General features: G+C 31.8%; 3 protein-coding genes and 1 long non-coding RNA gene across 4 annotated transcripts; 2 read left to right on the top strand and 2 right to left on the bottom strand.

Moving 5' to 3' along the window:
- Positions 1 to 387: 387 nt before the first annotated feature.
- TAPG2 (abscission polygalacturonase) lies at positions 388 to 2004 on the bottom strand. Its single transcript, NM_001247604.3, is given in 4 exon segments — positions 388 to 646; positions 747 to 975; positions 1059 to 1348; positions 1510 to 2004. Coding segments are annotated over 4 exon segments (1179 nt in total). The 5' UTR covers positions 1942 to 2004; the 3' UTR covers positions 388 to 418.
- A 3639-nt stretch (positions 2005 to 5643) lies between these two features.
- TAPG1 (polygalacturonase 1) lies at positions 5644 to 7391 on the bottom strand. Its single transcript, NM_001246866.2, has 4 exons — positions 6957 to 7391; positions 6525 to 6814; positions 6185 to 6413; positions 5644 to 6076 (listed from the first exon to the last, which is right to left on the bottom strand). Exons 1-4 carry the CDS (start codon positions 7386 to 7388, stop codon positions 5849 to 5851), a joined length of 1179 nt encoding a protein of 392 aa, NP_001233795.2. The 5' UTR covers positions 7389 to 7391; the 3' UTR covers positions 5644 to 5848.
- Positions 7392 to 17878: 10487 nt separating this feature from the next.
- LOC101260896 (uncharacterized) lies at positions 17879 to 21172 on the top strand. Its single transcript, XM_004233290.5, has one exon. It carries the CDS (start codon positions 18091 to 18093, stop codon positions 20797 to 20799), a length of 2709 nt encoding a protein of 902 aa, XP_004233338.2. The 5' UTR covers positions 17879 to 18090; the 3' UTR covers positions 20800 to 21172.
- Positions 21173 to 21325: 153 nt separating this feature from the next.
- On the top strand, positions 21326 to 22783 carry LOC138341761 (uncharacterized). The gene is made up of 2 exons (XR_011214685.1): positions 21326 to 21406; positions 22148 to 22783. It is a non-coding gene; the product is annotated as an uncharacterized lncRNA (long non-coding RNA).
- The last annotated feature ends 265 nt before the right edge of the window (positions 22784 to 23048 follow it).

Raw genomic sequence — 23048 nt, 5'->3', positions numbered from 1 at the left:
GAAATTGAATTTGCTCCTAGCAATTATTAATCTTTTAAGAAGAAGTTGAAACATAACGTTGTGCTCAAAGGAGTTATTTCTCCCGGTGATATTAGGTCGTTAGCCTAACTCACACCCTAAAAAAGGATTACTCAAGCTTATAAGGAGTCCATCCATCTTATTAACCAACAATGTGAGACTTTTGTCATTTTTTAACACCTCCCTAGGCAACAGCTGATCGATATGAAAAATAGAGTTTATGGCCAAATTAATTTGGTCGATTTTATAATTAAAAGAGGAATATGATATCAATTAATTCATTTAATATAATTGATACATGATGGACAGATTGAATTTTCAACAATACAATCGAATATTCTTTATAATGTAATCACAACTTCAATTTCATTTTTTTGAATTACAAACAAATTTAGTTTATCTAATTTTCCAATAGGCAATTGGTAGTCTTTTGTAAACCAGAAACTCTTCCTCTTGCATTAACACATGAAGCTTCAGTCTGCTGATTTTGATAACTAAGATTCACACCTTCAAGTGTTATGCCGCTGCACGGATTAGTTTTGCTACAATCAAGTTTTACTGCGATCTTTGTAGCTGATGTTCCATGTATGTCTTGATATGTTATATCGCTTATCTTTATACCAGAACCCTACAAAAGAAAAAGAACAATATAATTAGTTTAAGGTAAGGGATCAACATGATCTAATCTTATCATTATTGTGATAAACAAATCAACTTGTAATCAATACCTGATGAGGACAACTTTCATGATTAGGACAATAATTTTGATCTATGATGATTGGGTTTTTAACATTAACCATAACAATATGTTGAAACAGAATATTTCTAACAAAGCCATTGCTTGGCCTTGCCCATGTTTTCACTCTCACACCATTTGTTGTTCCACTAAAAGTCACAGTCTTAACTGTCACATTTTGGACTCCCAACTCTTGTTGTTTCCAGCCTAAGCTTCCAATGCTGCAACAACATTATGTTATCGACATACATTTTAGTTGAAATGATAAATCAATGGAAATGAAAATAAATTTTATGTTCCAAACCTTATTCCATGGCCAGGGCCACAAGCAATGCCTTCAATCCATAAGTTTGAAGTTCCAGGGCCAATAGAGATGCAATCGTCTCCAGTACCAATATGTGAGTTTATAATGCTAACTCCAGATGATAATTTTACATGAATTCCATCTGTGTTGGGACTATTTCCTGGAGCTGATACCTTTACTCCTTGAAGCTTTACGTTACGACATCCGTCTACCAAAATTTGAAACTTTTGGCTATTTTGTACTGTTACTCCACTCATTATAATGTTGTTTGAGTTGTAAAAAGTCAATGCCTGCGTCAAAATTTAAGATAAAATTAAAAATAAATGATTGTACTTGTATGACATAATATTCAATTCTTTCTTTGGCACACTGTATGTATGTTTTTGGAATATAATTCTTATTCATCATGCTAAACACTTGAAAACATTTTTTTATGGAAAACATAACGAACCGTAGTTCCATCAGGGCAATTCTTGTTGTTGGGGTTCTTGCAAGCCCAAAGAGAAGCACCTTGACCATCAAAGGTACCACTATAGATGGAAAGGGCATTGACTTTTTCAAATTTTATCCAATTTTCTTCATTGCCAATCACATTATAATCAGATGGAGCTAAGAGAGTCCCATCAATGTGCATGGTAATAGCTTTGCTCTTGCATGTTTGTCCATTGAAGTTTGCATTGTGAATTAAGTATTTTCCAGCTGGTACATTAATAGTGGAAGGGGTATTAGAAGCACAGGCTGCTGCCCATGCATTCAAAAAGGCTTTTGATGAATCAGTTTTTCCATCGGATTTTGCTCCATAATTTTGGACATCGTAAATATTGGTATTTGCTGCTAATGATGAGTTGATTAAAAAGAGGAAGAAAATTGCTAAGGGACTCATTTTGGCAAGTATAAAGCTTTATGAAGGATATGAAAGAATTATCAAATTATAAATTGAGGTAATGAGGAATTGAAGTAGTTAAGAGGGATATTTATAGGGTGAGTGAATTAAAGTTGTTGCTAATTAATTTAGATTTCAATGAAAGTTAGGTTAATTTCATTCATATTTGGTCATGTTGGATATATGGAAAAATGAGACTTGCGATAACATATGCATCAATCACATGGTGTAGGCAATTGTTGACACTCATTGTTGTGTTAAAAACATTGAAAAACAACGTTTTGCATACTTAAATCTTACCATTTACTCCAAAATCAAAACTTGTGCAACAGACTCATGTCCAATATTTGCCTAAATATATAACATTACACAAATTAATTTTGAATAATGAATTACCATATTTGAGTATAAGAAATATCACACGATGTTAATAATATAACATGCATTGAATTAGACACATGTTGAAGTATTTACAAATTAGAAGTAATTATAACATGCTTATTCAAAACTCAGAACCCAAACAAAAGTGGACTTTGGTACACATTTATCTGAAGATGGCGATTGTCCTAACTTCCTACGTGACGTTGAAATAGTCAAGTCTCACAACAAATTCACAACATTGGACTTACTAATTAAATACTCTTCGCTCTTAATTTACGTGACATTTTTCAAATTCTGAGAGTTGAATAGGTTTTTTTTTAATAGTTGACTGAAATATTTTCATCCACCATTTATATATTTTGAATTGTCAATTATTATAACTTATATTTTGTAATTTCTACCTATTTAAATTCAGGGCCGTCTCAACTCCTATGCCATCAAAGTCATCGCTTGGGGCCTATATTTTTTAGGGCCCCCATTATAAAAAAGGGATAATATCCAAGTACCCCCTCAACCTATGCCCGAAATCTCAGAGACACACTTATACTATACTAAGGTCCTATTACCCCCTGAACTTATTTTATTAATAATTTTTTACCCTTTTTTAGCTTATGTGGCACTATCTTGTGGGCCCAACGATGGTTGACTTTTTTTTCGAACTAGTGCCACGTAGGCTAAAAAGGGGTAGAAAATTACATATAAAATAAGTTCAGGGGTAATAGGACCTTAGTATAGTATAAGTGTGTCTCTGAAATTTCGGGCATAGGTTGAGGGGGTACTTGGGTATTTTCCCTATACAATTACTTATATAGGCCAAATACATAAACATATTTCTAAACTTTGTTGGTTTTTCTTGTCAGGTACCTCAACTATGCTATTTTCCTACTGAATTATTGAACTACCCATAATTTGTTCCTTTTAAACACTGTTGACTGATATAGGACCAAATATTGTGAGGGGTATTAATAGAGAATAAATATGTTGTTCCAGAACTTATTAGTCCAATTGATAGTGAAAATGTTCAAAAATAATTGTGTTTTACTTCAAGTCATTTGAACACATTAAAAAACAAATTAGACTAACACATAGTTTGTCTTCATTCGTTCAATCAGAATCATTACAATATGAATACAACTAAAGGCATTTACAATAGAAAAGCTGATCAAAATCAGCCAATAATGTTACGAACAAATTAAGGGTGGTTCCATCATTCAATAGGAAAATGACACAGTTGAGGTACTTGAAGGGAAAAAATCAACAAGTTTAGGGATCTGTTTATGAGTTCGGCCACTTATATATATATATATTTTTTTAAAAAATATATGTATTATGAGTTCTATGATTTCTTCTAAAGAAATTGCATATGAGATGAATAAAACCTTGAATTTCGTAAGAAACTATTTGATGAAAATGTGGATAACAAAATCACAAAGTCCCCTAAAGAATCTTTTTAGAGTTGATTACTTTATATATATATATATATATATATATATATCAAACCATTTCTATTTTTTCACTTAAAAATGGACTTGAATCAATTGAAACATATGAAAATATTTTTGATTTCTTATTTAATGGTTAAATATTGAGATTACTAGATGATGAGAATTTTAAAAACTATTGTCTTAATCATGAATTTTCTTTAACATATAATAGTTCTTCTAATATAGATTATTTAAATTTATTTTTTTGAATTAAAAGTGTTTAGAGAAATAATACAAGTAGAAGAGAATGATCTAATGAAAATACACAATAAAATAAAAGGACTTAATTCTTTTCCGAATACACATATTGCTTATAGAATAAATTAACAATTACCCCAGCCGAAAGAATTTTTTTTGAAATTAAAATTGACTAAATCTTCTCTAAGATCTCAAGAGAATTCAATGAACTAGCAATATTATCATTTGAAAAGGAATTATTAAGACAAATTAATTATAAAATAGTACCTAATCACTTCACATCTAAAATAGCTAGGAAAAAACCTTTTAAATAAAAATATATATGATGAAAAAAATAATAATAGAGTTCCCTCTCTTAAGTTTTGTTTTAGACCCACAATGTTGTTGAGTCTGACCAATCTAGTTTCCAGCTATATGTAAATTTTATTTTTAAAAAGATTATGTCCAAATTTACGATTAAAATTCAAAAAAATAATGTTCAAAATTTGAACCGTTTATTTGAAAAAGTCAATGTGAAACATGGAAACCCAAAACACAAGGGATACGAGCATGCATGTAACAAATATGCAGTAACCAATTTTCCACGTCTACTTCTGCACACGTTATGTAACTATTAGGATGATAAAGATAAATATTATGTTAAAAGGATGAAAAATACATCAATAGTTAATAAGATGGGTGAACTCCTAATAAAGCTTGAACAATCCTTCAAAGCAGGGTGCACCAGATGATAAGCACTGGGCGTGAGGTGGGATGTTAAAGAATGACAAAAGTCTCACATCGGTAGTTAATGAGATGGGTGGATCCTTATAAGGCTTGGGCAAGAATGACAAAAGTCCCACATCGGTGGTTAATGAGATGAGAGACTCCTTATAAGGCATGGACAATCCTCCTCTCTTTGAGCTAACTTTTGGGTGTAAGGCCTAAGTTCTAATTCAACATATTAGTTATCGTACCTCTAATATTCTAGATATTATTTGCTTAATAATTGAATATGTCGTGGAATGTATTCAAATAATTAGGGACAGAAGGATATACAGTTGAAGGATCGTATTCTTTTGATAGAAAATTTAATGACAACTGAGAAGAGATAGGGTGGGGGAAGGGAGGACACTATTGAATGAGCTCTAGATATTATTTTAAAAATTCAAATTTCAAATAATTAGGGACAGAAGGATATACAGTTGAGCATATCGGTAAAACATATTGTTTTTTAAAAAATCAAAAATTTGACAAGTAAAAAGGAATTGAGGGTAGAAGTAATTTCATTATATCAAGATAAGCTAAAACCTTAATTAGAGACATTTGTATTATTGAGTGTTGGTTTCCATTTATAAATTATCATATTATATAATTATAATTAAATATAATATAGCGACAATTATATTATTACAACTAAATATAATGTAATGTAACAACAATTATATCATTGTTATATAGCAAAATCTTTTATTTCTTATCGTAAATTCAAGTTTTCGAGCTCAATCTTAAGCGAGTTCCAACCTTGTTCCCAAACGAAATTATATCAATCCAACTTCAAATGAGCTCAAACTCAGGATTTAGCTTCACTGAATAATTTTGAAGAAGAACAACACTCAAACATTTCAAACTCAAAAATCATACTCTTCTACTCATCGTCTTTCATCAATTTGTCCATTTTCTTAACTCTGATCTGGAAAATTAAGTAAGCTTTTTCATAAATATATGAATTTGATATTCATTTAACATTAATTGAAACATGAGGTACATATTGCATTTTTAACATTACAATCAAATATTCTTTATAATATAATCACAACTTCAATAATTCCATTCTTGTGATAGTATACACAAATTTAATTTATCTAACTTTTTAATAGGCAATTGGTAGGTTTTTGTAAACCAGAAACTCTTCCTCTGGCATTAACACATGAAGCTTCAGTCTGCTGATTTTGATAACTAAGATTCACATCTTCAAGTGTTATGCCGCTACATGGATTACTTTTGCTACAATCAAGTTTCACTGCAACTTCTGTAGCCGATGTTCCATGTATATCTTGATATGTCACATCACTTATCTTTATACCCGAGCCCTAAAAAAAATGAACAATATAATTAATTAGATTAAGGTAAGGTATCAACATGATCTAATGTTATATCATTATTCTAATAATAAAAAAAGTAATATGTTTAATCAATACCTTATGAGGACAACTTTGATGATTAGGGCAATAATTTTGATCTATGATGATTGGGTTTTTAACATTAACCATAACAATATGTTGAAACAGAACATTTCTAACAAAGCCATTGCTAGGCCTTGCCCAAGTTTTAACTCTCACACCATTTGTTGTTCCACTGAAAGTCACAGTCTTAACTGTCACATTTTGGACTCCTAACTCTTGTTGTTTCCAGCCTAAGCTTCCAATGCTGCAACAACATCAAGTTTTGGACATACATTTTAGTTGAAATGATAAATCAATTATAAAAATGAAATAAATTAATTTTGCTTATAATAAATATAAGTTTTATGTTTCAAACCTTATTCCATGGCCAGGGCCACAAGCAATGCCTTCAATCCATAAGTTTGAAGTTCCAGGGCCAATAGAGATACAATCATCTCCAGTACCAATTTGTGATTTCATAATACTAACTCCAGATGATGATTTTACATGAATTCCATCTGTGTTGGGACTATTTCCTGGAGCGGATACCTTTACTCCTTGAAGCTTTACGTTATGACATCCGTCTACCAATATTTGAAACTTTTGACTATTTTGTACTTTTACTCCGCTCATTATAATGTTGTTTGAGTTGTAAAAAGTTAATGCCTGCACCAATATTTAAGGTAAAATTAAAAAAAGACATAGCTGTGCTTGTTTGACATAAAACTAAAACGGAAGTATACATGTTTTCGGAATATTCATCATACTAAACGCTGGAAAACATTTTTTTATGGAAAACATAACGAACCGTAGTTCCATCAGGGCAATTCTTGTTGTTGGAGTTCTTGCAAGCCCAAAGAGCAGCAGCTTGACCATCAAAGGTACCACCATAGATGGAAAGGCCATTGACTTTTTCAAATTTTATCCAATTTTCTTCATTGCCAATCACATTATAATCAGATGGAGCTAAGAGAGTCCCATCAATGTGCATGGTAATAGCTTTGCTCTTGCATGTTTGTCCATTGAAGTTTGCATTGTGAATTAAGTATTTTCCAATTGGCACATTAATAGTGGAAGGTTTATTAGAAGCACAGGCTGCTGCCCATGCATTCAAAAAGGCTTTTGATGAATCAGTTTTTCCATCGGATTTTGCTCCATAATTTTGGACATTGTAAATATTTGTATTTGCTGCTAATGATGAGTTAATTAACAAGAGGAAGAAAATAGCAAAGGGACTCATTTTGGCAAGTATGAAGCCTTTTGAAGGATATAAAAGAATTATCAAATTATAACAAATGGAGGTGATGAGGAATTGAAGTTGTTTAAAGGGATATTTATAGGGTGAGTGAATTAAAGTTGTTGCTAATTAATTTTAGATTTCAACGAAAGTTAGGTTAATTTTCTTCATATTTGGGATTTGGGAAAATAAAATTTGAGATAAGATATACAATCACATGGAGTAGGCAATGGTTGGCACCCTAGCTAGTTGTATTATAAACATTGAAAAATAACGTTTTGCATTACCTTCCTCTTCCCATTTACTCCAAAATTAAAACTAAAGTCCAACTAACTCATGTCCAATATTTGGCAAAATATCATTACATTTATGGAATTAATGTAATTCTAAATAATCAATCACCATTGATCATATCGACACATCTAGATAGCCAAATGCTTGCAAATAAATTAGGAACCAAGTCAAAAATAGATTAGGTAGATATATTGCTATATCAAGTTCGAATATTTTTAACCTAAGTTGACTATATACATATTTATGGATAAGGAGCTAGCTTAATTATTAATTTAATTTGTGGTACTCATATGGATTATTTAGGGTGAGTCTATAGGGAATTATAGGTTAATAGGTATTTGGGAGCTATATATATTTGAGTTTTAAGAAAAATCCCACAAGGTCAATAACATGCATTGAATTAAACACATGTTGAAGTATTTACAAATTAGAAGTAATTATAACATGTTTATTCAAACTTCAGAACCCAAACAAAATTGGACTTTGGCACACATTTATCTGAAGATGGCGACTTTGAAATAGTCAAGTCGCACAACAAATTCAAAAAATTTATGCAAAATTTACGAGTACCCTCTTAATTTATGTTTGAAATTTCATAGACACTTATACTATATTAAGGTTTTATTATCTCTGAACTTATTTTATAAGTAATTTTTTATCGCTTTTCAGTTTAGGTGACACTAATTTGAAAAAAAAAAGTTAAAGAGCATTGGGCCCACAAGATAGTGCCATGTAGGCTGGTAGAAAATTATTAATAAAATAAATTTAGGGTGTAATATGACCTTAGTATAGTATAAGTGTGTCCCTGAGATTTCGGACATAGGTTGAGGAGGTACTTGTGCATAATCCTAAAAATTTATGTACCGACTTTTTATATACTCCATCCATCTTAATTTACCTGACATCTTCCATCTACCGTTTATATATTGAATTGACTGCTATTTTTTCATCTACCGTTTATGTATTCAGGGGCGAAGGAAAATTATACTATTTATACATGGTTAAAACAATTCTATATGAATATATAGTAGATACAGATTTTGAACCTCCTTATTAAAAATTTTGACTCCGCCTCTGTATGTATTGAATTGAATGCTATCTTTTCATCTATTATTAAATATTGAATTGACTGCGGTTTTTTCATTTATCGATTAACTATTGAATTGACTGCTTTTTTTTCATCTAGCGTTTAAATATCGAATTGATAATTATTATGAATTATAATAGTACTTTTTAGTTTCTATCCCGTTTTCATTTGTATGTAAACTAGGTAGAGATTAGCCCGTGCAAGCACGGGCCCAACATGAGCCCAATATAATGAAGATTTAGTTAGAATTGTTTTGTTGAGAAAAAGTTATCTAAAATAATTAAATTTTGAAATAAATTATTATATATTTCATCACTACGACTAAAAAAATCTGCAATAAACAAGTGAACGACTACCTAATATTCCCAACTAAACATAAAATAAAATAATTCAAACATTTTGTCCTGAAATTATTATACATTATATTCACACCAAGTAACTCTTTAGAGTTTGTTTTATTTAAGAAAAACATAGTCTGTTTTATTTAAGAAAAACATATACTAATTGAAAAGTGGACAATGTATTTAAAGTTAGATCCAGAGATCTAAAGATTTCTATAAATGTTCTATTTACATATTAACATAATGCAATGAATTAAATTGAAGGTCAGCCAGGATGCAGTCTAAATTGTGATCTCCAACTTGCCCTGTCATATAAACAAGGTAGGACAATACATGAAAATAACTTAAAACAGAACATAAAAGCACAAAGTTTGAATCCTTAAACTCGGAATCAATAAAGTAACCCCAATATTAAACCAACAAAACAAATTACCAAGTCACCAACTACACAAAACAATGAATTCAAGAAGAAGAACACATCTTACACAGTGCAGATTTGTGGTAAATTAGAAAAGTACAAAATTATCTGCAGCACATAGATTGAGGAAAAAGAAGGAAAAAAAAAGGATCCTAAGAATCAGGATGAATCAATTATAAAATGAAAATTCTCACACCACATAATCTTAATCTAAGCCGTATGTTTTTGGAGGATCATCAAGAGCTACACTTGCAATAGTGAAGGAGAAGAAAATCATATACCCGCAATGGAGATAATCAGGAAGAGTTTTGTAGCTCAAATACATCCTGATTAAAAGACAACCAAAATTTACTGCATGTAAAAATATATGGGTTTTTCATACGTAAGCAGAGGAAGACAACCAAAAAGTTTGAATTGGAAGAACAAACTAACACTACATCTGACAAAAGAGAACCAAAAGTTACTGCATGCGAAAATACATAGTTTTTCATACATAAAGAAAAGAAGACAATCGTAGAGCACTAAGTTCAATTATTTTATGGCCTTTTCTTTGGTGATAGAAGATCGAGAATTCTTTAGTAAAGGCATGGCTTAAGCCCACTTGGGATGGGAGGTTTTTCAACTATTATTACAGCTCGTACAACCATTTTTGTATTCTAATTTTGGTATTGAAATGCATTCAGTCAAGAAATTTTAGGGTTATTCACCAATTTCATTTTGGTATGTGAACACTCATATATGAACTCCTTGGTTGGTAAGGGAAGATTTTAATGTGCTTGTGGATGAATATCATAAGTTTGGTGGGCTGAAAATGAAGACTTCTTGCTAGCCTAAAGGAATGTCAATTATCAGATATGGGAGTCACTTCACTGGTAGCATGCTCCTTGATTGAATGGTAGATCAGATGAAACTTGCATTTCTAAAAGACTGGACAAATGTTTGCATAATCAGATATGAGTATGTTTCCTAACCTGGAAGTGGCACATTTAATTAAGCAAGGATCTAATCATGCACCTCTCTTAACGCATTACAAAGAGGATAGTAGAGTAACTAAGAATTTTTGGGTGGAACATAAGACATTCTGGGAGGCAGTCAGACAGAATTGATCAAGGAACTTTGGTCCAGACCGTATGGTTATTGTACATAATAATTTGAAGAAGATCAGTAAGGCATTGTCTAAAAGGAGTAGCAATTTTTATGGTGACACACTGAAACAGATAGCAAACTCTAGAAGTAGTAGCTAAGGTCCATGAGCTGGAATTTGAACAAAATCCTACCTATGGAAACAGGAAGAGGCTACAAAAATGTACAAGCTGAACTGATAAAATTCTATGATATGGTGAAAAAGTTTTAGAAGCAAAAAGCTGGAAAGCAGTGGTTTCAAAATGGTGAACAGGACCACCTAGTTCTTTCATTCCCATGTAACTGATAAGAGAAATAAACTACAAATCAAGAAGATTAAAAATCCTAATGAAAACTTGCTGGATAAGGAGGAGGATATCGTGCAGGAGGCTATAACAATTTACACATATTTATTGTTGAGGATCACATTCCAACAAACTTTCAGATGATACTGAATCATATACCTCAACTGATTAATGCAGAACTGAATAATTAGATTCATGAAATTCCAGAGATAGAAGATGTGAAGAGTTGTTATAAGTCTAAATGTAGATAGTTCAAGTGGTCCACATGGTTTCACTGGAAGCTCTACCGATACTGTTCGTACATGATTGAAACAGATGTGCTCACAACGATGCACTTTTACTTCCATGACATAAATTACCGGAGAATCCATTTCGAAAACGTAGAATGTAAGAGAAATTCAAATGTGAAACAATAGGTGAGCTCTTCTACTTGAAATATCCATTAATTATGGATATGGAAGAAATATTCTTTTATCGTTGTACGATCAGCTATTCCCGATGCATCAACAACAAAAATGAGGCACTCCATAATGCAATAACTGCAGAACACACCTAGCAACTTGATCACATCAGTGTGATGCAGAACACACCTACTATTGAACATATTGCGTTTTTTAATTTATTGAACTTTATGACCAAAGCCATGTGAGTTAGCTCTCCCCCATAGCAACAATGTAATGAAAGACTGGTATACCTACTGCCAACAATCATCTCTCCAGCAAGCAGGTTTTATGGAAGGAAGAAGCATAGTTGAGAATATATTATTAGTACAGAAAAATTGTGCATGATGTTAAGATAAAATTCGAGATGTGCAAAAAGATATCTCTCCCATCTCTCTCAAAGCTTTAACCTCCTGTAGAACGACTGTAGGCTTGTGCCGATTGTCCTGCCGATACTCGATAGAAATATCGACTCACCAGAAAATTAATTCAGATGGAAAAAGCCATATATGAATGGAGGAAGTTGAAAAGAGTTGTGATATAGAAAACCCAATTAAAGCAAACCGCAAAGTAAATTGCGATAGAAAAAGATCAAATTAGCAGCAAATTAATAACTACATACAAGAAAAAACAACAAAAATTTACTGCATGCAAAAAAACACAACAAAAATCTGAAATAGGAATTCAAGATAAAACATATACTCAACCAAAATTGAATTGAAACCAGATCAATTAAAATTACAAAAACCCATAAAATTAAAAGCATATCAATTAAAAAGATGTTGTCTACACAAGCATTTTGTCAAAGGAATGGAGAAAACATTGGTGTAGACTTCCAGAGCTTACGCTTGACTCCGACTTTTGGAAATTTAAAAAGGACCACAACTCATTTTTCTCATCATCTCCATTATGTCAAATTCTAGAACATTTACACATAATAGTCCAAAATCCAATAATTCAACACGTGAATTTCAGTCTCAATGGAAAATTTGCAATTATTGTGTCAAACAAGAATCAAACATAAACCTAAACTATCAGAGAAAAAATTAGATGCAATAACAATACCCAGTTGTGAAACAACTATGAGAAGGAGCATGAGGGTATGTATCACTTAGCGGCTCATGTGTTTGCCAAAAATCTGTAGGTAATCAATTTTGATCCAATTGATGCCACTTTATTTTTAAATAGAATTCTTTTTGCATTAATCTCATGAAAGAAGAAGATGTGAAGTTGTTGAACCTCCATCGTAGACATGCAATTAGAAATCTGCAAGACAAATTGTGCATTGTTGAAGGAGATATGCAGAGGATTGTTGGCAGATGGAGGAATATGCACATCACACGTTTGATATTCTATATGCATCTTATGAAACCTGTTTATCATATTGTATAATGACTAATTTAGCCTTTAAATGTTTTAAAATAGCAAGAAGCACACATGTTGAATTACCGCATTTCTACTATAGTAGTAATAATTTCATTTAAAATAAAAAAAAATCATGTCCAAATTTAGAATCAAAATTCAAAAGTTTGATGCTTGGATTTGAATAGTGCAATTAAAAAATTCAATCTGAAATATGGAATCATAAAACACAATGATACGTGCATGCATGCAAGAAATATGCAATAATCCTTTTTTCACGTCTTCTTTCTGCAAACGTGATGTAACTGTTAGAGGATAAGTTAATACTCTTATTTGGGTATAGTTTTTATTTCGAAAGTTAAACAATTTAAGTTTGATAAATAATTTATTTATGAAGTCTTTAATTCTTTAAAAATGAATTATATATATTTATAAATTACGTAAAAGTATTATAAGTCACGATAAATGAAAAGAAATAAATTTGGTTGTGTTTCGAAATTCAACATTTTAACTATTATGACAACATATTATACACCTATTTTTGTTCATAGTGTAATTAATACCACCTCAAAAACTGACATAAAAATAAAATTTATGATAAAAATAAATTAAGCGTGTTTGAGGTCGAAAATAAAGTCAACAAAAGTAGTCTTTTTAACCCTCTACCCCTGTTTTCTCCTTTTTCATTCCTCTCTCTTATTTTCCTTTTAAAAAAAAGTTTCTCGATTTTTTTCTTTGCACAAATTTTCAATTTGTCACTTAATTTCATTTTTTTTTATCACATTTCTATAATTTTCCACTCATTTTAATTATTATACATAGGAAAAATAATCTTTTAATTCAAATTTTGCGAAAATTCTAGAAATTCAAGACTTTGTTCTCCTAACTTTTCTACTTTCACCTTCAAATTTTCAGCAAAGTACAAGCAAAGCCTCCAACCTTAAACCCCTAAATATACGTGTAGCATGTAGGCGTACATATACATACACCAGTTGCCTCTGTTTTTTTTAATTAAAAAAAAAGTTAAAATTGATTTCTTTTCGTTTGTGTATTCATATATAAGGCTGGGCATAACACCAAAAAATCGAAATATTGAATCGAATCAAATTTTTTTGATATTTCGGTTTTGATATTTAATTTTTCGATTCTGTATTCGGTATATGTTTTTGTATTTTTTAATATTTTAATTTGATTTTTGATATGTAATTTTGTGTTATTCGATATTTCAATTTATCGAAATATATTATATTATAATATATATTTATATTATATTAATTATTAATATTAAATAATAAATATTATAATTTAAAATAAAAAAATTAAAAAGTAAAAGACACTTCTTTGATGTAATTATTTTAAGCCCATTAAGCTAAAAAATCAAACAAAAAAATTTGTAAATTTTTAAATTTTAAAAAGCCTATTATGTAGGTCCATTAGTAAAACCAAAATAACAAAACCAAATCGAACTAATATAAACTGAATCGAATTATTTCGGTTTGGTGTTCGGTACACGTTGTGTAAGAATCAAAAATTGGAAAAAATGAAAAAAAAAATTGAAACCAAATTGAATTACCGAATGCACACCCCTAATTATATATTTATATGTGCATCAAATTATAAATTGAGGTAATGAGGAATTGAAGTAGTTAAGAGGGATATTTATAGGGTGAGTGAATTAAAGTTGTTTCTAATTAATTTTAGATTTCAATGAAAGGTTAATTTTTTTCATATTTGGTCATGTGTTAGGGGATTTGGGATAATAAGACTTGAGATAACTATCTAATACATGCAATCACATGGAGTAGGTATTTGTTGACACACTAGCTAATTTTGTGTAATTTACATTGAAATATAACGTTTTGCAACCTTCCTCTTTTCCCATTTAATTCACAAAAATTAGAACTTATCCAACAGACTCATGTCCAATTTTGGGCAAAATAACACATCACTAATAATTTAGGAACTAATGCAAAAATAGATTACAAAGATATACTACGTGCTATTTCAAGTTGATATATATTTTATGCTAAGTTGACTATATATTGTTTATTAATAAAGAACTTATTTAATTTGTGGTAATCATATGAATAATTGGGGAGAGTTTTGTTTTAGCAAAATCACACAAGTTAAATAGCATGCATCACATGCATTGAATTAAACACATGTTGAAGTATTTACAACTTAGAAGTAATTATAACATGCATCAAATGCTCCTTCAGAACTCCCTATGTGACTTTGACATACTCAAGTCGCGCAACAAATTCACAAGTATTCAATCTCAATTTATGTGAGTCAATTCAGATTTTTTTTTCTTTCATTTTTTGGATAATGCACAAGTATCCTTTAACCTATGTCCGAAATTACAGACACACTTATACTATACTAAGGTCCTATTACCCCTGAACTTATTTTATTAATAATTTTTTATCTTTTTTCAGCCTACGTGACACTATCTTGTGGGTCCAATGCTAATTGACTTTTTTTTTTGCAAACTAGTGTCATGTAAGTCGAAAAGGTGTAGAAAATTACTTATAAAATAAGTTCAGAGGGGTAATAAGACCTTAGTCTAGTACAAGCGTGTCTGGGATTCGGGTATAGATTGAGAGGTACTTGTGCATTTTTATTTTTTATAATTTAACGACAATTTTATTTTATATATCTTTGAAATATTTTAAAAAATTGTAATGCATAGTTTTATTTACCTAATTTCCAGTTTTTATATATATAATCTAAAAAAAACTTAATAATTTTATGTTTAAATTCAGGATCAAAATTCCAAAACTTGTACATTTTAACCGTGCATTTACAAAAAGTAAATGTGAAACATGGAATACCAAAACATGGATACGTGCATGCATGCAAGAAATATGCGTTTTAATCTTTTTTTCGCGTCTATCAACGATCATCGCTTAAATTTTAATATATGGTCATAACTTTAATTTCTCTTTTTTGGAGGCACTCGAAATGAATTAAATAATGGAACATATATAATAAAAGTTTTTTCTGTTACAATTTATGGTCGCAAGCACTAATAAAATTCATATTTTTTAAAAAGGGAAATAATCTGATATATTTTTAATTTTATGATTTAGTACTGATATATTTTTAATTATAAAAATAAACTCATATACCTCTATTGTTTTATAAATGACATAAATATATCATTTTAATTTCATCTTATGAGTCAGAAGTAAAAATTTAATAAGGAATTTTCAAATTTTTATTTTAAAATAATAAAATTCATGTAGCGATATTAAATATATTTGATCCAATCGCAAGAGTATATTTTATCATTCTCAGACATGCGCTATTGTCTTCTTTTTTTGTCTTCTTCAATTCGACAAATAATTTGAAATTTTGAATGTATTATCTTGTTGATAGAATTTATTTTTCACTTATTTTCTTATAAAATTTATCAAAAATATTCTAACTTTTTTATAAATATAAAAAATATTAATTACAATATGGCTGGAAAAAAAAAAGAAAAAAAATAGCAATCAAATAGTAAGATGGACAGAGTGATCATATGTAGTTGTAAAAATTGAAGAGTAAGATATTATACGAATAATAATTAATATTACTTAATTAGGAGAAAGACGGGAAGAGATGAGACTGCCCTTTTACTCTAATAATTATCAACTTTTATATATATATATATATATATATATATATATATATATATATATATTAATCTAGTAAATTGAAAATGTGTTTTATATACTGACTAATCACCTTTCTTCGATACTTCTTCGACCTGCTCCTATACCTCTCTTCAAATTCATTAAAGTCAACCTTTTATATATGTGACTAGGGTATCACCTCCTCTTCATATGTTCGACTTATCTTAGCTTAGCTATCCTCAACGTCCTTTACATAAACCATTCTCACCTTGTCCTATAAATCTCATTTTTAATCTTATCTCTCCTTATATGTCCACTTATTCATCTAAACATCCTCATCTACTATATCTTCATTTTCTAAATGTGTGAATTATTAACTCGTCATTATCTGCCGCATAAAATAAAATTGGTCTAACCACCTATTTAATATGACATGCGACATTATTATCGGTCTCCTATCCCCTTGAATTATAAACCCACGATACTTAAATTGTTGCTTTAGAAAGTAGTAAAGATTTCTAATTATTGCTTTTAGACTTCAATGGAACCTTTTTAAAGTTTTTTCTCTCTTCATATTTGATCATATTTGGAATTTGGAAAATAAGACTTATTAAGATATTATAAACTATGCAACAAATGCAATCACACGGAGTATGATGTATCTAGTTGTCTTATAGATTAGGTAAATATAGTACTATTTCAAGTTGGAATATATTTATCCTAAGTTGACAATATTTTTTTTATGGCAATGAGCTTAATTAATATGTGGTACTCATATGGATTAATTTAGGGTCTATAGGGAATTATAGGCTAATTTGGGAGCTAACATGCAATGAGTTAAACACATGTTGAAGTATTTGCAACTTTAGCTTGTTGAAAATTCAGAATCCAAACAAAAGTGGACTTTAGGATGATAACATAGGATTTTCTAATGGCAATTGTCCTAACTCCATATGTGGCTTTGAAATAGTAAATTTTCATATATGTGATGAACTTAGCTTTCGCATTTTTCATGTCAAACAAACTATTTTAATTAATTAACCGCTATTTATTTATACTATTTTTCAAAATAATTTAAATTATTAATTATTGTAATTATAATTTTTTATATAATCCTAACAAATTAAAATATATATTATATTTATAATATAAAGATCGAGCTAAATAAGTAAAAATTTATCATAATTTTTATTAATTTAATATGTATTTCTCTAACTATTGATGTCAAAATTGTATTGTAATTGTTTGAAATATTTTCACAATTCTTTCGATTAATTTATCTATTTCATGAGATTTAATTTTTTACAAGTTTAAAATTAAGAAAACGTATCGTTAATCATGAGGTTCAAATATTCGCAAGAATTTAAAATAAAAAAGGATTCATGAAGTTTAAATCTTTATAAATTCAAAATTGCAACATATCATGATTCATGAGGTGATTTTTGCAATTTATCAACTCGCACTGTTTGAGTTTTATAAGTAATTTAGAGGAAAAGACTTTTAAATAATTTTTCAAATTCAATAAAATTTTGGTATTTTAACTTCTTAAAATTTTATCATCAAATATATTTTTCGTTAGTTGCGGGCCATCCGGCCCATGGGGATCCATTGGGCCCAACCCAATGCAAGTAGCAAAGACTTGTTCTTTCCGTAACTTCCACATGATTGATCTTTGAGCTTGAAAATTGAAGCTCTTTCTCCGGCTCAACTCCGATCATGGCTGACAATCAGCAGCACCACCGCCATCACCGTCCCAACCGTCTTTCTCTACCGCCGCGCGCTGCCGTCCCTATCACCACCTCAACCCCTACCACCACAAGAACCCCTTACCCTTCTTTCAACTACCCTCCTTCCACTCCAACACCAACTCCGTCAAAACACAGAGTTTCCTATCTCCCAACCAAATCTTCTCCGGCTAAAACCTCGTCGTTGCCATTTCTCTTCCTTCTCCTCTTCTCTCTCCGCTCTTTTTACTCTCTCCTCCCTTTCCTTCAATCTTCCCCTTCCTCTTTCTCTCTTTTCCCCTTCTCTTTCCTTGTTTCTCTCCTTTCCTTTCTTCTCACTTTCTCTTTCTCCTTCTCCTTCTTCAGTTCTTCCTCTTCCAGTAGAGACCCTTTTCATCAGAAGAACCGTTATGGGTTTTTCTCCTTCACCCGATCTCAGTACAAGCCTCTACTAGCTAAATCGTTTCTTCTTGCTATAGTCTTTCTTCTCCGATTTCAAGCCCTTCGGTATTGCGGAGCTGCCGCTATGATTCTCGCGGAAATTTCTGGAAATATAGCTTCCCGGTTCATTTCTGAAGGAAAAAGTCGCGATCTTTTTGACCGGAATCGGATTAGATCGTATGAGGTTTGTGGGTTTATCTCTATGTTTATTGGGTTAGTACTGTTATCTATTAGTTGGGATAAAATTGAATGTTTCCCTTTATCTTCTGTGAATGTGTATGAACTGGGGTTTTCATTGCTTCCAAGGTATAGTTGTGTTAGGATTTGGCCAATGTTGCTTCCGTTTCTTTCGGGTTTTTTGGGGTGTTATGAGAGTAGTTCCATGAATTGGGGCAGTTTGAGAGAAATGGGTAAGAAGCAGCTTCGATTGGTCTCGTTGTTTTTTACAACTGTCATACTATTTGTACCAGCTGTTATAAGTATGTTTGTATTTGAAGCAGAGGGGGATAGTATTTCTATACACAATCTTGGTTGGCCTTTAGTGAACACAGTAGTGTTTGGTGTGCTATTGAGTGAGAATTTTACTGCTGAGAAACCAGTTTCTTCGAAGGACTTACAAAAGGAGTATCTTGTAACATATATATGTACAGTTATATTAGAATTGTTTTATTTTCCTGAGCTTTCACTTTGGGGATTGTTGATATGTGGATTGTTGCTCTGGGTTTCTGTAAGGAATTTGGATCCCGTTGACCCTAATTATCTCGAGTTGGGGTTGGAAACATCGGATTGGTTTACGACTGCAGTTATGAAACCTCTCCGGCATATCTTGGGTGACAGGAAGTCGCGCAAGATTGCACTTTTCCTTTTGATCAATACGGCTTACATGGTTGTGGAATTTGCTGCTGGTTTCATGAGTAATAGCCTTGGGTTGATATCAGATGCTTGTCACATGCTGTTTGATTGTGCAGCTCTAGCTATTGGATTATATGCGTCTTACATATCACGTTTGCCAGCAAATGGTCAATTTAACTACGGCCGAGGAAGATTTGAGGTTCTTTCTGGGTATGCAAATGCTGTTCTTTTGGTCCTTGTGGGAGCGTTGATTGTGCTTGAATCATTTGAGAGGATATTGGACCCTCAGGAGGTTTCCACTAACAGCCTATTGTCAGTGTCTATTGGAGGGCTGCTTGTTAATATTGTGGGTTTGATCTTCTTTCACGAGGAACATCATCATGCCCATGGTGGATCATGTTCACATTCCCATTCTCATTCTCATTCCAAGTCTGATACAGATTGCCACAGTAACGAACATCACCATGATCATCATTTACATGACCATGATCATCATGTTCACCAGACAAAGACGGAATTCTCCACAACTTCTCATTCGCATTCCCACTCTCCTTCCACATGCCATGATCATCATATTCACCACTTACATGATGATCATGATCATGGTGGTCACCATATACAACAGGAACAAATCAGTATTGTCCATGAATGCCATGAATCATGTTCTAGTCATGCTGGTAATGGACATAATGCTGACTATAAAAACCAAAGCAAGAAAGAAAAAGAATGGAATGAAAATAATACTCCTCATCCTCATGATCACTCCCATGACCATAATCATGGACACCATCATCATGGTGATGCTGACCAACATTGTCATGGTGTCACCTTAAGTAGTTCTTCGATTAAGGTGCATAATGACTCTGTTGCAAGTTTTCGAGGACCAGATTGTTCTCATGGTCATAAACATGTTACTACAGACAAAGGTGTCACTGAGAAACATCACCACCAACACCGCCACATTGATCATAACATGGAAGGCATCTTTTTGCATGTTTTGGCTGACACCTTGGGTAGTGTTGGGGTGGTCATTTCGACACTCTTAATCAAGTACAAGGGATGGCTTGTTGCTGATCCTGCCTGCTCAATTTTTATCTCTGTACTGATTATATCTTCAGTAATCCCGTTGCTCAGGAACTCGGCAGAAATTTTACTGCAAAGAGTTCCAAGGGCTCATGAACATGATGTAAAAGAAGCAGTTAACGATGTTATGAAGATAAAAGGTTTATCTGGGATTCAAAAGCTGCATGTTTGGAGCTTTACAAACACAGATGTTATTGGAACTCTCCATCTTCTTGTCTCAAGCGAGACTGACAAGTCATCTGCAAAGACGCAAGTATCTGAAATATTTCGTCATGCTGGGGTTAAGGATTTGACGATGCAAGTAGAATGCATCCAAAGTAGTTAGTCTTATAGGAGGCTTTGACCAATTACGAGAAGTGCTCAGTGTTTGCTTCAATTGTATCAAATGGAGATCTCTCGAGACCTGAAGTGATGTACAGTGGGTTGAGTAAGTGATAGTTTTTATAAAAAAAAAGAACAATAACTTTGAAGTTTTCCAAGGTATATTCAATTCCTGTTCCGGACCCCCTTTATAGGGTTTGAGACCAGTTGAAGACTAATATTACTGTTTTATTATCTTTATAGTATACTTAAACTTAGCTGAAAGGAAATGTTGAATGAATCGTTTCTGATGTGCTGCTGCCTGTCGGAAAATCTAGTTGTTCCCGTGTTGAATGATTAATGATATCTCCAGGTGAATGTGAACTAGTGTTTGACCAGTTTGCCATTTCAGTTTTCATTTTGTTCTGTGCTCGACTTTCCTGTTTTCCTCTTTCCCTCATATTTGTATCTGTTTCCTATCTTCTTATGTGTACTGGTTTGTATTGCTACACTTGAACAAGAATCAAATCATATTTGATATTCTTGTTTGCAGTCATGTTTGAACTGAACGATCTAATCAAAAAGTAACCACAATTCAGGGACACTCTTGTGTGAAGATGCATGTTATAAGGGTGAGATCCTACTTTTAACTTATTCTGGGGTTAACTTCTTGTGTCTACCCCTCCTAGATCCTGTTTATATAATTATGTATTAGGAGTAATTATTTTGGTCCTCTTACTGTTGAACATGGTAATTTGACAAAGCTTGCTTTAAAATATCACGATTTTATACTTGACAATGGCTTCTTTTGGATAGTTTCTTTGAAGACTTCTTGAAGGATAAAATCCTTCTAGAAAGTTTCAACCAATAGTATTCTTGCATTCATCTCAAATATCTTCCTGGAATCTATGGTTCCGTCAACTTGTGTTGTTTTTAAAAATAGAAAGTTATCACGATAGAGATATAGAATCTTAGTAGTTCAGTTGGTTGTTTACTTGAATTTTTATTTTTTCTTTCTGTGAGGGTACTTAATCTTTCAAGCCCCTCCCTCTCCCCCGTGTATACTAAAAATCTAAAAGGAACATAACTTGATTGGGGAAAATATTCTGGAAAAAACAAACATCAGAATGCATCATAAAGTCGTTAATATTTCTTAAAGAAAAGGTAGGTAGTCCACTCCCCACCAACAAAGAAATTCGCAATTCAAATATTTCTTGTAGTTAACTCAAGAATAAGGTCGTTCAACATTTGCCATTTGATATATTATGAAGGTTTCGCTAACCTTTCCTGTAGTGGCTCGGTCACTGCACAAAAGGGTCCAACGCACCATGCTTTAGGACTAAATTTACTATTAAAATGTTGTACATAAACAGATTCAAGCTCTTAAAAGCTGTTGACAATAGCTTCTAGAGGTTGCCGTGGCTTGCTCCAAGGTAAAAGGGACCCTTCAGTTCACGCTCCCTGAAGGGTGAATCGAAGTCATTTCTAGTGAGCTTAATCCAGGGAGTGTGAACATTTCTGTTTGAAGATCAGCGGAGGAACGTGTCCAGCACAAGGAAAAGATGGTCATCCCATTAAAGGCGAATCTTGGGATAGAGTCTAAAATCCATGGAAGGAAGCTATCCGTGATCATAAAGGGTAACTGGTGAAAGAGACGCTAAGGCTTGTTCGAAAAAAGGTTTCATGAATTTTGTAGCGGAGGCAAATGGAACAAACACACCAGATTCACTCTAAAACAGCACTAGGAATCGTACCAAAAACAACAAGAGAAATGCACCAAAATTGCAGCTTAAAAGCACGAAACAGATCCAAAATTGCACCTGAACTACACTGTGAGTTGATTCTCAGATGCACCTTAACAAAATAGTTGCTTTCAAAAATTGTTCACGTTTTTTACATGTAATGCTGAATATATTATTTAATTTGGAGAAGAGAAAAATCAGAAGTCTGATTCAACAAGGAATGTGAAGGAACAAGCAAAACTGAATTTTTGTGGAAACTCACTCACGTGCACTGTTAAAAATTAGACATAACGTTTGGGAAAATACTAAAAGTGCACTAACATGAAGGACTATTAATGCTTTATTTAAAAGTCAAAAGTTACTTTTAAGTCCACATAAACAGAGTCGAGCTGCTCACAAAATTAGTCAACCAGAGGGAAATTCCAATACATTTTAAAATACAAACTCTGAATCATAAGAATAATGTGCCTATTTTTCAAGTGGAATGAGCTGTAAGCCTACATGTTTAGGTGCAGATAAGACCACATGATGA

Source organism: Solanum lycopersicum, chromosome 2 (genome assembly GCF_036512215.1).
Source record: "Solanum lycopersicum chromosome 2, SLM_r2.1".
Classification (NCBI taxonomy): domain Eukaryota; kingdom Viridiplantae; phylum Streptophyta; class Magnoliopsida; order Solanales; family Solanaceae; genus Solanum; species Solanum lycopersicum.
This window is presented reverse-complemented; position numbering and strand designations above follow the sequence as displayed.

Bases quoted from the DNA above. Each gene is read 5' to 3' on its own strand.
- TAPG1 (NM_001246866.2), bottom strand. From the start codon at position 7,388: ATGAGTCCCTTTGCTATTTTCTTCCTCTTGTTAATTAACTCATCATTA. The intron at 6,815-6,956 runs GTTCGTTATGTT...ATATTGGTGCAG, and splicing joins ATTGCCCTGATGGAACTACG to GCATTAACTTTTTACAACTC. The intron at 6,414-6,524 runs GTTTGAAACATA...ATGTTGTTGCAG, and splicing joins GGCCCTGGCCATGGAATAAG to CATTGGAAGCTTAGGCTGGA.
- LOC101260896 (XM_004233290.5), top strand. From the start codon at position 18,091: ATGGCTGACAATCAGCAGCACCACCGCCATCACCGTCCCAACCGTCTT.